Source organism: Cynocephalus volans, chromosome X (genome assembly GCF_027409185.1).
Source record: "Cynocephalus volans isolate mCynVol1 chromosome X, mCynVol1.pri, whole genome shotgun sequence".
Classification (NCBI taxonomy): domain Eukaryota; kingdom Metazoa; phylum Chordata; class Mammalia; order Dermoptera; family Cynocephalidae; genus Cynocephalus; species Cynocephalus volans.
In genome coordinates, this window is record NC_084478.1 from 171,324,126 (window position 1) to 171,339,975 (window position 15,850).

The 15,850-nt window shown below is 43.1% G+C and overlaps 1 protein-coding gene across 1 annotated transcript; it reads left to right on the forward strand.

Annotated features, from left to right (window-relative positions):
- Positions 1-1,179: 1,179 nt before the first annotated feature.
- On the forward strand, positions 1,180-15,301 carry LOC134368584 (phosphatidylinositol-binding clathrin assembly protein-like). The gene is made up of 10 exons (XM_063085011.1): positions 1,180-1,258; positions 2,584-2,726; positions 4,798-4,873; positions 5,951-6,053; positions 6,213-6,306; positions 6,431-6,542; positions 7,446-7,552; positions 8,409-8,450; positions 13,808-13,884; positions 15,118-15,301. Exons 1-10 carry the CDS (start codon positions 1,180-1,182, stop codon positions 15,299-15,301), a joined length of 1,017 nt encoding a protein of 338 aa, XP_062941081.1.
- Positions 15,302-15,850: the final 549 nt, after the last annotated feature.

Genomic DNA, 15,850 nt, shown 5'->3' on the forward strand with positions numbered 1-15,850 from the left:
GCAGCGACGCTCCCGCCGCGGGTTAGGATCCTATATAGGACCGGCCTGGCTGAGTGCCGGTCACGAAAAAGGCAAAAAAAAAAAAAAAAAAAAAAAAAAAAAAAGAAATTACTTAGCAGAGGATGAAGCAGAAAAACGTGACCCATACAGAAGGCAAAAATAAGTCAATAGAAACAAACCTCAAAATGTCAAAGGTGGTGGAATTAGCAGAAAAGCCTTTTAAAATAACGATTATATCTATTATGAGTAAACCCAAGGTTTAAAGGAAAACGTGAACATAATGAGGCAAGTAACAAAAGGTTACGAAAAGAACTAAATGGAACTTCTAGAGATGAAAAATACAATATTAGAAATGCAGCGTGTTCTGGGTGGGATTAACAACACATTAAACTCTGCGGAAGAAAAGATCAGTAAACTTGGAGACATAGCAAAAGAAACTCTCCAAACTTAAATATGGGGGGGGAGGGTCTAAAAAATAAAAACCGTGTTAGTTATCTGTGACACAATATCAGGAAGTGTAATACCGATTTAATTAGAACACTCCACCCAGTAATAGTGAGATAGGAGGTGCTCAGTTTCCCTGGGCTCTAGTTACAGGACCCACCTCTAGGTCACAAGCCATTCCCCAGGGTTTCAGGCTTTCCTCTAGGCCCACCCCTAGAGAAAAGTTACCCTTGCTAGTTAGACCTAGACCTATTTTCAGCACAAACACCGGGAAAACGAGACCACAAGCGGCTGGTTTATGCAAATCCAGTGCTCGGGCATGCGCAGCAGAGAGGGGCTCTATAACCCTGGTAGCTGACTGACCTTCCACTGGGGGTGCTAAAGAGCACAGAACGTTCTTCAATATGTCTGGTGCGTGCCACTGGCCGTGGATTATGGAAATCGCCTCCTCTGGAGGTGCCCCGTCCCTAGCCCGAACCTTGCCCTCTGAATCTGAGCGTGTGCCTGGCACTACCCTCCTTTGCCCCTGCGCCACCTTTCCCATCATTCCTGCAGAATCCTGGCGCCTCGTGAGTTCTGGTCCCACCTCATAATGCCAGGGGTCTACGTCAGGCTGCACGAAGGAACCGTTGCATGGTGAACGCCACCTGCGGGGCCAGGCCATCACCTCGGTGTCCTCATCTAGGGGTGCCAGTCACACTTACGTGGAAGAGGAGGGCAGCCCGCGCCACACTCATGGGGTCTTCTGCATCCAAGGCTGCCCTCCAGGCGACCACCAAGGAGCCCAGGGAGCCCAAGCCGAAACACTTGGCCTGTGAGTAGCGTCCGGGCCGGGCACCTCGCGCGGCTCCTGCCGTCCAGGGCTGGGGGACCCTCTAACCCGGGCGCCCGGCGTGCTCCCGCCAGCCTCCCTCTGGCGACACCTGCACGCGAGGCGTCGTGTGGACTCTCACTTCCAGTCGTCTGGAAGCACGTGAAAGAACCACTGGCGGTTTTATGTCCAGTTCCGAAATATGTAGAAATTATTCAGGGAACTTAGGTAGGAGACAAGGGGGCAGCACCCACGCTTCTTCAAAGGTTCTCGCTTGCCAAGGCCACTCCGGCCCGTTTGTGTAGAAACCGTGACATCTGCGGAGTCAGTGCTCCCACAGGCACTTCTTAACCAGGGCCTGTGAGTTGAGTACACAGGCCTTAGAGTGTCCCCAGCAGCACCTTTGGGCTCCTGTGTGTGATGCGAAGGGGAGGGGTCTTCATTCTTGAGGGGAGCTGTTAAAGATTCCCAGGCCAGGCCCACAGTCCATTGCTTGAGCTTGTAGTGAGCCCTGATTTCATAAGCAACACGTGCTGCTGGCAACGCGCATGAATCCTCCTGCTCTGAAGCCTTCGCAGCTGACTAACACTTTGATCCCCACTTCACTTTGGTATTTTGCTTAAAAACTATCCATTGACTTAATCTGTACTTACCTGCTGACGTTTTACCTTCTCATCCTCATCATAATGTGCATGTGTTATAGCAGCTCACTGTTTACTAAGTTAAACAGATTAAGTTCCATTATACATATGTTTTTGAAGTTTGCTAAGCACTATTCTGGGCAGCCTGTGTGCTAGATTCTGGGGAAATATCTATGACAAACCCTGGATGATGACGTCATGTTCCAGAAATGGCTTCTTGGGACCTAAGGGATGAGCAGTAGTTACACACTTCCCTTGAGAGAGTCGGTAATGACACTGGTAGAAGCTTACTCTCTGGACTCAAACAAATCTAATTACAAATCCCAGCTCTGCAATTTTACCTGTATGACCTTGGGTATGTTACTTCCCTTCTTGAGTACTATTCATTCATTTCACAAGTATTTACCATAACCTTTATGGGCCATCTACTGTGCTAGGTCTTGGTGACTGAAATGGACACAGTCCCTGCCCTCATCGAGTGTAGAGGATAAGAGGGTAAACAGGTGTTCATATCAGGTAACACATATCAGTACAGATGGTAATATATGTAATGAAGAAAATGTTTTTGATTATTCCTTTGTCATTTCTCTGAGATTTGACTGCATCTGTATTTAAGTTAAAATGACCAATTTTGTTTTCAAAAACTTTCTGTCTGTATTTTAATGCTTGTCACTGTCTCTAATTTAGATCTAATACAGTACATCAATGAAACAAATATGAGCGTTCAACATCTGGCTGACGTTCTTTATAAGAAAACGAGGAGCAGTAACTGGGTGGTGGTGTTCAAAGCTCTGGTTACTGTGAATCATCTCATGGTCCACGGAAATGAGGTGAGTGTGCTGTGCGCTCCAGCGGGAGGCCTTCTCTTCCTTCTGGTACAATAGACTGCGTGCACGCAAGTGCGAAATGTTCCTGCTTTGTCAAGGGCGTATTACCTTTTGCTTTTGTTAGTGACAAGTGGGGGAAGTGAATAGCAGTATTAAAAATGTTTTTTTCTGTTTTTATTAATGAATGCATCTTTGTCATTAGTATTACTTGAGGTATGCCATTTTAGCCACTGGTAAAGTAGCCATTGGGTAATAAAGTGGATAATAGAGTGGGTATTTCTCTTAATCCTTTAGATGATTTAAACCCTCCCCCCCAAAAAAACTTTAAAATGTATTACTCCATAACTGCTTTACTTTGCCAAGGGAAACTGTACACCTGAGTGTGTGATATCATCACCTGTCCTCCTCTCCCCATAGGCACATACTTTTAGTGTTCCATAGAACACCTGAAATGCTCTATAGCATTAAATTACTTATCATTTTCTATTTTAAATTTACAATTTGTCTCAGTAAAATCGCATTAAAAATTAGGGTTTAGAAATTGGCTTTATTTTGAAATTTATAAAGCGATAGTAATTACACAGTAGGGTATTGGGAAAAACAGAACGTATATATAAATGGAACTTAATAGAGAGCTCAGAAATGAAACCCTACTTATATATGAGCTAGGTGGCACTAAAAACATGCAGGAGAAAGTAAGGGGGAAATAATTACAAGAAAGTCTGTTGGCACAAATGGCATCCCTACGGAAGAAATAGAATGAGATCCTTATCTTACTTTATATACAAAAATAAACTCCACATGGAGGAACTATCGAAAGGCAATAAACTAAATTTTGAAACTGAAAAAAATGTAGAATGTGCTTATGACATTCAAGTCGGGAAGACACCATAAAGTTGAAAGAAGGTATTTGCGACATGTATATTACAGACCAAAGATTAATATTCAGAATACATCATTGTAAGAAAAAGGCAATACAACAGACTAATGAGCGAAAGAACCCAACAGTTCACAGAAAAGGAAACCAGAATGTCTGACAGCTAATTCATGTCCGATAGCATGTCTGAGAACATGTTCAGATTAGCACAATTTAAGATTTCTGACAGAATAAAGAGTTGGGAAGACACTGAGGAAATGGGAAATACCCTGCAGATGATGTGTAAATTACTAGCTGGTGTAGTTTATCACTGTGGAGAGGAGAACACTGGAACGCATTCAACAAAATCACCCAGCTGGTGACCCAGCAAATCTATTTCTCACAACATATTTATAATAATGAAAAACTGGAAATCACCTACATTTTCATCAGTACGGAACAGGTAAAATGAGGTGTGGTTATACAGTGAAATACTATATGACACTAAATGGGATGTATACCAGCAAGGCTAGATCTCAAAAACAATGCTAATCGAGGAAGCAAGTTATAGAATGACATTTGGAGTACAATAACATTTATGTAAATTTTAAAACATACACACAATATTTGTCCATGGAACAAATACATATGAAACTATAAAGAAAATAGACTTTAAAGATAGCATGTTAAAAATTATGACATCAGTTACTTCTAGTAGTAGGAGAAAAAGGAAATTGGCCTTGGGAACAGGGCAAAGGGTACGTGAGCTTTTTCTGTAATACTTTATTCCTTTTATTTTAAAAATAGACTGGAAGCAGTTATGTCAAAAACTGAGCAGTTCTCATTTCTAGATAGTGGGGTACACAGATGTATCCTATTATTCTTTGTACTTCTCTGTAACTTACAATTATTCAAAATCAAAAGGGGGAAATGGCTAGAAAGAAAGTCTTGGAGGAAAGGTGTGTATTCACATGAACTTTCATGTTTAACCCCTTGTTAATTTGGGGACTAGGTAAACAGAGGGTAACTGACAGCACAGCGAATGCTTGTACTGGCCAGCCCAGAATGTGATCGCGCCTAACTTAATCAATACTCCTGAAATAGATAGAACCTGCATGGCAGAACTCTGTCAAATATACATTCATAAGGGCAAACTCATTCATAAACTAGCTTTGTGTCCAGAAACTAATTTTAGGATTCGGCCCATTTGTCTCACAGCGTTTCATCCAACATCTTGCATCTCGACCCTCTTTCTTCACGTTACACAGCTTCCTGGATATAAGCGTCATAGAAGGTAAGATGGGTCCTTGATGGAAATGTTTCCATGTGTCAAGGAGGGGAAAGTTCTGAAAACCCTGGCTAGTTAAGAAAATTGGTCTCAATTATTTTAAGCCAACTTGGGTTGGGTTTCTGTCACTTGCAATCAAAAAAAGTCTCTATTTGTGTATGAAAGTACCTGTTCCATAAGTAAATAATAAATAAATCCACAAACAACCTAACTAGTGTGTGGTGCGGTGCACTTTTTATAAAGGTGAATAATCCCTAAGTTCATTGGTATAATGCATTTTCGACTGCGTACTAAGAATATGCTATGTGCTAGAGGAAAAAAGGTTAATGACACCTCCACCTTATTCAGTGAGGCCTTGTCCAGCCTGCCTAAAACTGCAGCACACCTTTATGCCACCTCTCGGCCTGAGTTTTATTCTTGCCACTTCTTACCAACTAATTGCCTGTGTTCTGTGTTTTCCTTTTTATTTTATTTTATGTTATTTTTGCGTAATTGTCTGACAATCTCCATTGGAATGTAAGCGCTATGAGAGCAGGGATTTTTGTCTATTTAATTCACTGCTGAACTTCCAGCACCTAGCAGAGCCTCACCCATAGTGAGCACTCAATAATGGTGAAGGAATGAATAAACTGAGTAAATGAATCAAGGTAACCGGAAATTGGGTTTCTCCCATGGCCTTTCTTTCTCCATTTTCTCTATGAAGTTGGGGTCAGGGTCATTTGCTAATTGGAGGAAGGCTGGAGAAGGGGAGGTGGCGATGGGAAAGTGCCAAGAATTTACAGCCGTTTCTGTGGAAATGTGAAAGGAGCTGGGAAAGTTCAACTGTTCCCTCTGTTCAGGAATATCACTATCAACACCACATCATGGGGTGATATGAAGTCTTTCAGTAACTAAAAAATAATCTTTAACAGAAAATTTGAGGCAGGTGGGACTAGATGATGAATAAAGGCCGTTCTACCTTTTGTGCTTACAGAGACATTGCTGAGGCGTACGGGTAAATGTGGAATGATAAGTTTTGCATATTGGTGTATTATAAATAGTTGTATTGGTTGAATTGGAAATAATCAAATATTTTATTTTTAGCTTATACGATGTCAGCCTTCATCAGACGGTACAGCAGGTATTTGAATGAAAAGTCACTCGCATACAGACTGATGGCATCTGACGTTACAAAAAGCAAGAGAGGGTCAGTAATTATCCTTAGTTTGTAAGCAAGAAATACTGACACATATGTGGTCTGCTTTGTAGTTTGTCAAAAACACAGCTCTGTGTTAAGATGCTGATGTCACAGTGCTTTTCAAATTCTTTATTTTTGATGTTTATAAATTTCTTTTATCTTTTATAGGAGAGATGGTGTGATAAGAGCTATGAGTACTGAACAGCTGCTAAAGACGCTTCCAGTTATTCAAACCCAGCTGGATGCTCTTCTTAATTTTAATGTAAGAACTTTAGAAATCCTTTTTTTTTCTTTAATATCAGTCAATGTCATTGTTTATCTATAGATGGGAGAAGGATTTTTTTTAACTGTGGTGGTAATTGATGACTCTTTTATTTAATTTTCAGGCAAATCCTGATGAACTAACTAATGGTATAATACGTGCTGCTTTTATGCTTCTCTTTAGAGATGCTCTTCGTCTCTTTGCAGCCTATAATGAAGGGATCCTTAATCTGCTAGGTAGGATAAAGAATAAACAATATTTTTTAAAAGATAAGATGGTAAAAATACTTTATTTGTGAAAATCTTTTACCTCTACATTCAGACTCATATTTGCTTTAGATTTAAAATAGAGAGTCCTTGCAGGCTCATGTGTATTTTTAAACAATGAGATATTACATTGTTTTTTTGGTTAAAAATTATTTGTCGAATTAGCCACAAGGCTTTTCCATTTTTATACACATGTTAACTGATATTTCTGGGAAATTTACCAGGGAATCAACTAGGTTGCCATGTCTATACAGTACACATTAAGGCCCATTTCCACCAAAGTCAAATAAGACAGCTCTGACTTTTATCAGAAGGTAAAGTCAATTACATAAGTTACTGTTATAGATTATATACAAGCATATTTTGTAGGCTTCTCAGGAAATTTCTGTCATCATTTAGACCTAATGAATGGTTCATTTCATTGCAAGCATTTTCCCAACATTATTGATGGGAATTTAAGCTCTTTTCTTAAACTGAAGAAATGCCTAGTACATTTATAGGGTTATAAAAGAGTAGGAAACACAGCACCTTCCTCAGAGCGTTTCAGAGCTTGCTGTTAATCACAAAGACTATAGACCAGAAGTTGGAGACATTTAAATCTAAACTATCCGTGTATGCTGTTAAATTCCATGCATATTCCCAGCACTAGTGTTTGTTATACAGTACTTAATCCTTAAAAATCTGTTGATTCCAGGGATTGAACAGTGCTATTTGTGCTTGTTCAAGCAGAAAATAAGTGGATCAAAACTATGATTGTTTTGAACAGGTTAAAATCATATACAGAATCAGCTTAAAATAGAGTAGAATGGAGTGAAACTTGAAAATCGCTACAACATTGGCTGCTTCCTGCTAATTTTTTTTTTCTATTTTTAGACAAGTTTTTTGACATGAGGAAGAACCAGTGCAAGGAGAGTTTGGGGATTTACATCAACTTCCTCGAAAAAACCACCAAATTGACACAGTTCCTGAAGGTTGCAGAGGTACAGAAATCCGTTTCTATCCAAGGCCTTTCTGCTGTTTTCTGCATTAGTTCAGTGTCAGGTGTAGCTATACCTCCTCCCCCAACCACATCACTACACAGAGACACAGAAATTGGTAGTAGTTTTAACTACTTTGTAAATAGTAAAACTAAAAGCTAAAATTAGGTCCTTCGCTTTTTTTTTTTTTTTTTTTGAGCACGTTTACAATGCACTTGTGCTAAAAAGCAATCTTACAAGGACTTCTGTTTGTAGCCGTGAGGATAGGCAGTACCAAGTTTCCCCTCTCATCAGAAACTCTAGAACTGGACGAAAATATATATGATGGAAGTCTTTTTAGACAGTGGACAAGAGGTAGAACAGGACTGTGAACAGAGAGAGAAAGAAACATATAAGGTGATGACACTCTGGAGACCCCAAGCAGGATAAATACAAAGAGAACCACACATAGGCAAGTGACAGTCAAACTTCTGGAAAACAAGAGAACAAAGACATATTATCCACAGGAGAACAACAGCATGAATAGTGGCTGACTCCTGACTACTTGGAAAATTAGAACACATTTGCACCATATCCAAAATACAGCTTAGCTCTTCTCCAAACAGCAAAGACTCAGTATCTGGCAAGACTTTTCTTTCAGAGTCTACTGTTAGGACAAGTATAAGTTTGTGCTTAAGTGTCCAATGCATCCTTCAGCCTGACATGTTTTTCTTGCTCTAGATGGGCATCACGCGAGGAAGGCATCGTGCCCTGGGGGGTGTTTTCTCTTTTGTGTGCACAATAGTCTCTCAGTTAATTTTTTTGGTGCCATTCCCTGCTGTAATATATACTTTTTGCCCCCTTTTTTTTCTGAATTCAGCAAGTTGGAATTGACCAGAGCAACATTCCAAATCTTATTCAGGTAAGTGTATCTGTCCTGTGCATTTAAGTGGACCGTTTTTCTCTATGTTCATTTGTTATTTATATTAATCATCATCTGAGACTCCATTCTTTGCCATATACTTATATGTGTGTGTATTTTAATTTCCCCGTCAATAACAAACATATACAAGGGCACTTCAAAAAGATTGTGGAAAAATAGAATTAAAAGATAATACAAATCTTTCCATGCACGTCATATATATGGCAATGCGTGGTATAACGAATAGACCGTGCTTTCAAAATGGACAGCACCGGTCAGTGGAAACAGTCAGGTATTTGGGATAACGAACTTAGGTTTGAGGGCTGTCTTGTCAACCTTTCAGTGTGTGAACTCAAGCAACTCATTTCCTTCGTCTATTCCTTGTTTCTGCAACTGCGAAATAGGTGTCATGCTCTCGCCTATCTCATAGCAATATTGTAAAATTCAAATGAACTCAAGCTTTTTCCTCCCCCAGCAACTGGTCATCAGGGGTCCCCCACATGGCCATGGGTGTGACCTGAGGTAGAGGTGGCAGTGCAGCAGGTGTGGATGGGGTTGTGCAGCCTGCTTACCCCTCTGGACCTGTCTGTGCTCCATCCCAGACGTACCCTGGGGTTTAAGCAGCAGGGCTTCTGGCCCATCCTCGACCTGCTACAGAGCCCTTGCCTACGTTGGGCCCCAAATTAAAGTGGTAGGCTTTTAGGTCACCTGGGATTTGGGCTAAAGCAATGTTTCCTGGTGTGGAGATATGCTGTCTCCAGAACCCAAAGATGCCTACTAGGTGTCACATTTTCTTTTTCACGGTGCGAGGTGCAAACTGAAATACTTCATCTTCTGTTTTGGATGGGACGTCGTGGTAGGCCTCTGACCACTGGAACCCTACAAATTTTACCACTGTGAAAGAAATGTGTATCTCTCCCAAGTCCACTCTGCTACCCACCTCCTGCTCATCTGATCCTGTTCTAATGACATCATGGATACAGTGGATCAATTTGAGGTTCTGAGGGGTGACCAGCAGGTCTAGACTTCTTCCGACCATATTATGACAGCAGGTGGGAGAGTTCACCTAGCCCTGGGTCCGAACTATAAATGTAACCATTGTCCGTTCCATTCGCCTGTGACCTCTTTCTGATTCACACTGGAACGCAGCACATTCACCAAACCAATAACCACATAGCATGTACCTGAGGCTGTGTTAAGTCACCTCTACCAAAGAAACTATAGTGGCTGGCACAGTGGCTGCAATTGGGTTCCTACTTGATTTTGCTGTCGTTTGTCATTCTCCAGGGCCTGACTGGTTTTGATGGGGACGGGGACTATCACATCTGCATCCTTTATGTCTGTAAGATTGGCACTAATTTCTGCCATCCTCATGGGAGGCAACCTTGATTTTATTTACTATTCTGCTTGGAGGCTGGGTGGGGGCTGTTTCAGAGGCATGTCTCCAGCGTAGCTTTGCAGTGGTTTAACTCTAGTTCTAGACCTAGAGTCCAGGAGGGGAGGTGGGGCAAATCTTGATGGGGTGTGTAACTTGTTGGGTAGAAGCCTCCTTACCTCCCACAAAGGAGGCTCCAAGGTTTCTGAGGAACCTGGAGATTCAGGACTTTCACAGCCATCCCCTCAGCTGTCCCCATCTCATATATGAGGCCCTGGCATGACAGACCTGCCTTGGATGGGACTGGGATAACGAAGGACTCTCTGAGATAACACATGGGGAGTGCTCACACAGTGCCTGGTTCACATGGCAGTGATGTGTACGAGAAGGAGCCTGTGAAGAGAGAGGGTGGAGAAGTGGAAGGACAGAGGGGCAGTAGATTGAACGTGATCTCTCAGGGAATGAGAGGGTATTGGATCCAGAGCACAAATGGAAGCAATGATCTCAAATAAGAAGAGAGAGGAGGCAAGGAAGAAAAGATAATTGCAGACGCAGACAAAGTGTTCGATTTGGTGGCAGAGAAGGGGCAGTTTCTGTTGGATGCTTCACAGTACAAACATTCCTTCATGTACAGATAAATCAAAAGGGACTGGTGCACAGACATCAAATCACACAGATCAGTCTATAATGAAAAGCACTTTTGGGTGAAATAACACCCAGCTTCTCGAATGGGAAGTCAGATGAGCAGTGGTGGGGAGACACAGCGACAATGACAATGCCTGGGTTAGTAGTAGGGGAGAAGACGGAGTTTCATGGCCCCATGGCACCGTAACCAGTGGGTTTCACTCAGCATCGATTCACAAACAATAGGGCTTGACCCCTCCTCAGCTATAATGAATGAGACACAATCCCAGCCCCTGGGTTCCTGAAAAAGATGAAGCAGAGACTGCAGAAGCATGGCTAGATGTCCACAGAATGTAGTCCTCTGAGTTTTCTCTGCATCGAGCTTGCTTCCCTGAGGGATGTGCTGGAGGTAGGAAGAGGAACTTTACCGAGAACCACGGCCTCAGCCATTGCTGGGCACAGACGAGCATGAACTGACCAGCACCTGTGGCCTGAGCTCCAAGGGGACCTCTGCCAGGAGGAGTAACCTGAGTTGGAGGGTGACATTTTCCACTGGGCCACCCTCTCTCCTCCTTACCTCAGCTCCACTCCTCAGGATCCCTGAATCAAAAACAAACTAGATGGCTGCGGGAGAGTCTGCAAAAGGCAGCCAGGGGCCTTGTTAGCAAACTTCCATCCAGATCCCAATTCACTGCTCCGTAAATCAACTCTTTGTACTGGAAGAGCTTCCTTATCAGTACGCTGGCCCCTGGCCCTCAGCCAGTGCAGAAAGTCATTTGTCGTAGCCTTCAGCAGTCGGCAGAACTGCTCCTGTGAAGACGTGCTTCCCGGGCTGTCCTGGAAGCCCTGGAATGGAGTGGCATGCAGGGCTACGTGGGACAGCAGGGAGGCAGGAACTGAGGCAGCCCCACTTTGCCCCCCTCAGTCAGTCTCCTCGAGAGAGGTCTGCTCAAAACCGTGCACAGTTTCAAGGGGCTTTCTCAGCCAACCTGCTGCTGGATCCCACGGAGGAGCGTGAAGGTCTTGCTCTGTGACTGCGGATCGGCCAGTTTCTCCTTGTGCTTCTGACACTTGTTACTTAACGTGAATCGAAGCTAACCTGCTAGGTTTAAACTGCTCACCAGTTTAGAGATCCCTTCTGCATCTGGTCTTTCTTAAGAGGAAATCTCCCTCATCTTCTTGATCCGTCAGTCCTTTCTGCTTTGACTTTGCCATCGTCTGGGAGTCACCGAGCCTCCTTCCGTGAGCAGCTGGCTGTGTGTCTGTCTGTGTGAGTCCTCTCCTTTCAGCCATTCCCTGCAGTTCCTGCTGGACGTGACTCCTGCAAATGCACATAGCAGGGTCTGCTCTGTCTGCAATCGGATGCGTTTTCCTTTTTCACGAAAGTAGTTCAAACATACATTTCTGGGCCACAATCCACCTCAGAGCTCCAGGGGCATAAACGTGGGGACCTGCTGGACGGTTCCACCCCGACACATGCCCAGATGCATTTTCCTACAGTTACCCCAGCGTTTCTGTGCTATTGGTGGCTGGAGGGTGACTGTGCCTCACGAAGGAGGTATTACAGCCTCACATCTCCTCTTTTCATGTAAAGCACCTTGGTGCATTTTATCAGCACCATGCTCTCACCAGCTGAGCTAACCAGCCAGCACTTTGGTGCTTTTTACGTTTTTGGTATTTCTAAGCAGTTTTCTGCTAATCATGTTCACTAAGATTGCGTGGCACAGTTTCCACAGATTTACAGCTGGCGGTGGATTGTCTGAAAGCAAATCAGCTGAAAAAAAAAAATAATAATGTTTCCAACCAACGTCGTTCAAATACTGATAACTTTTGTTATTTATTTTTGTTATTTATTCCCTCAGAATTGGCCCTTAGCTCTGCCCCCACACACCTTTGTGAGTACTTCTTTGTTAAGCCTTCTTCCCACTGCCAGCACAGCAGTTTATATGATTCATCTTTTCCCCAAATCTGCTGGTCTTCCTCTGTCCCCATCTCCTCCTTGATACCCTCTTCCTCGCCTCTCACTTACAGTATGACACTGAGTGGGAAGGGGAGAGACGGTGACAGTCTGAGCTAGAACGATGGTGTAGTGGCAGGATGGAGAGACGGGGGTGCATTGAAGACACATCTAAAATTTGGTAGGACTCAGCCCTCTGCCGTTAGTTTTATATAATTCAGGTCTGATAACGTCCAAAATACACATCTGATTATTTCACCCCTCACTTAAAAGCCCTCCAATGGCTGTGTCCCTAGTACGTAGTGTATAGTAAATTATTAATAATTATTTTCTTGAATAGAGAGTGAGTGGATTAGGAGGGAGATGGCGGGATATAGAACCCTGGTGGGGAATGGGCCTTATGTTTTAATGGAAATGGAGAACAAAAAGATACACCCACATTCACTCAGCAAATACATTTGAGCCTTGAACAACACTGGTTTGAACTGTGAGGGTCCACTTACATGCGGGTTCTGCAACAGTGGGTTTAGCCAAACTGCAGGGCAAAGTGCAGTATTCCCAGGATTCAGAACCCATGTATAAGGTGGGCCAACTTTTCCTATGTGTGGGTTCCACAGTAATGACGCGTGAAAGTTATACACAGGTTTTCAGCTGACTATGTGGGGTCAACACCCTTAACCTCCCGTGTTGTTTAAGGGTCAACTGTATTAATTAAGGATTTACTATGTGCCAAGCACGTAAGATTCATCAGTGAATGAAACAGACAAAATCCCTGCCTTCATGAAGCTTATATTCTCTTGCAGGGACACAGACAATAAATATACAAAGAAATCTGTAATGTCACTAAAAATAAATGCTTTGAAAAAAAAATTTAAAGAAACTGTTGGTAGTCAAGGAAATCCCTCTTGAAGAGGGGACATTTTAGCAGAGACCGAAGACCATGGCGACACCTGGATTTCTCTTCATATGCGTGATAATGAATTTGCTAATATGAGTGAGATTCTCCGTCCCTCTTTTTGTTGTTGTTTCTCTATCTCTCTGTTGCCTTCTCTCCCCGCTCTACCTCTTCTCCACTAGGTTTTACCTACTGATCTGTTGACTTGTGAAGGAACCATGAATAATGAATTATTTCAAGCCTAATGTCTTCTTGAGGGATAGGTATTTTAGTTGTCCTTTGATAATTTTAAGAGTCTTGGTTGTTGTTTTAAAATTTTTATTTCAAAGCATAGTTTGAGAATTTGACTTGATACCAAGATGTTACTTTTAATAATAAATTTACTTTTGGCTTTAATGCTTTTGCTATAGAGGTATCTTAATTTTTGTTCAAAATATGTTTATCATGTAGGAGAGTATGATGTTTCTAAAAGTATAAGAAAATAAATCTTTCATAACTGTTTTTAGCCACCCCGGAGTTTACTTGAAGCACTAAAACAGCATTTAGCTTCTTTGGAAGAGAAAAACATTTCACCACCTTGCAGGTGAGTTAATAACTATCTTTAATATAGGTTAATTTTGTCTCCCTCTAAATAAATTTTCTCATTCTAAATGTTTAAAAATATGAGATGAACTAAAACTATGGGTTATGAATGCTATATGATGGAATACTATTCAGCTATTGTAAATGATGGTATGGAATGGAGGTTTCAGTCTTTTGCGGGATTCCAGACTCTTCACAAGAATGTATGTTTCCCAAAGAAACTAAGTCAAAAGTCTAGGGAACACATGTGGTGAAGATCTCTGGTGGAGAATTATAGCAATGCCGGGGTCTCACATGGCAGAAAATGGTGGAGCAGAGGGAGAGAGACTCTGTTATGTGATAATGCTTTCCGAACCATGCCTGTGACCACTATTATTAATCCATTCACTATGCTGTGGTCCTACAGTCCAATCACTTCTTCAAGAACCCACCTTTGAATTACCATAATAGGATTTCCCGCCCTCTTTTCACTGTCATGATGTGGACTCAGTTTTGGGGGACATCAGTCCACAGCACTCCTCTAGGGGCTCTTCTAGTGAGAACAACTGTTGTAGAAGATTGTTTAATGGCATGGCAAACTGTTCATTCACATAACCGTGTGCATAGTAACATTTCAGACGTGCGTGTGTGTGTGCGTACACACATATACACACACATGTATACTCTATGTATGCGTTATACATGCAAATTGAATAATACAAAATGTTTACATTAGTTATTTCTGAATGTGACAATTATGGTTGATGTCAGTCTTCTTTTTTGTCCTTTTCTGTATTGTCTAGAATCCCTACAAAGTTTATGTATTATTCATTCATTCCACTTTTTTGAGGTTTTGTTGATTGTCATTGATTTAAATTATCCCTCTCTTTTTTATTTTTTCAATAACTTACATTTTGTTAATGTAGTTAGCACTTAAAATACATTATTCATTTCGGGTTACATTTTGCACAATAAGCATTGAACAGCAGTGTATCCTCTGCCCAACTGGCTACAGCATGTACCGATCAAAGCCAAGTGCACAAGGCAAACTCTTCCGCAGTGGTCCCTTTAAAGCTGCACATCACACTTGCTCCTGGCTTCCCAGCCTGTGGCACCGCTACGTGGACTGTACTAGAAAAATTCCCAGTTTGCACACTGCTAGATTAAAACCACTGGCATTTTAAAATCACTGCCAAGCTCACTTCCAAGAGGACAGAGCAACTGCAGTGTGAACAGCAGGTGCTCCTGTGAAAAGCAAGACGACGGTCGCTGAGAGGGAGCGTGCGGGAGAAGCGCAGGCACAGCCGGGCTCTACTCAGTGCTGGACACTCGAGGCCAGGAAGCAGCCGCACGTCGTGCAGATAAAGCAGTTGCAGGAAGCGGGGCCGGATCTCGCCAGCACAAAACGGTTTGTTAAGGAGCCCGTGCTTGCAACCTGAAGCGTGTGGTTCAGCGCGCTTGCTCGGGGTCTGACCGTGTCGTGTGTGTCTGTGAACAAGCAGCCTATTGCCCCAGCGCGACCCTCACCTGTAGCAGCTGGAGGTGGCACTGCTCAGCCAAAGAAAACTTCTTGCCAGAAAGAATCATTATGGATCCAAGAAAAAGAGAGGAGATTTAGCCAAAACTGAAGCTTGAATTCAGAGGAAACTGGGAAGGCAAGTTTGCACCCCTGGAGGAAAAGCGCCCGACAGCGCGGCGCCGGCTGTGACTGGCGGGACCTTCGGGTCGCGCTGCACTGACCCCACTCTAATGTCCAACAGGGTGCGCCATCGGGAAAGGGAGTCACGCCGTGAGCTCGTCCTCAGACACCTGCCTGTGCCTCACGGTCCCGCTGCGGCTGGGAGGGCGCCTGTCGTCCGTGGAGTGTCCGGGCAGGTGAAAAGGGGGACAGATCCGCAACCGCCTTCAGGGTTTAGTGCTGGGGCAAAGCAGGGCAGGGAGGTCGCGGCCGCGTCCCACGTGTCTGCCGCCGCCACCGCGACCGTGAA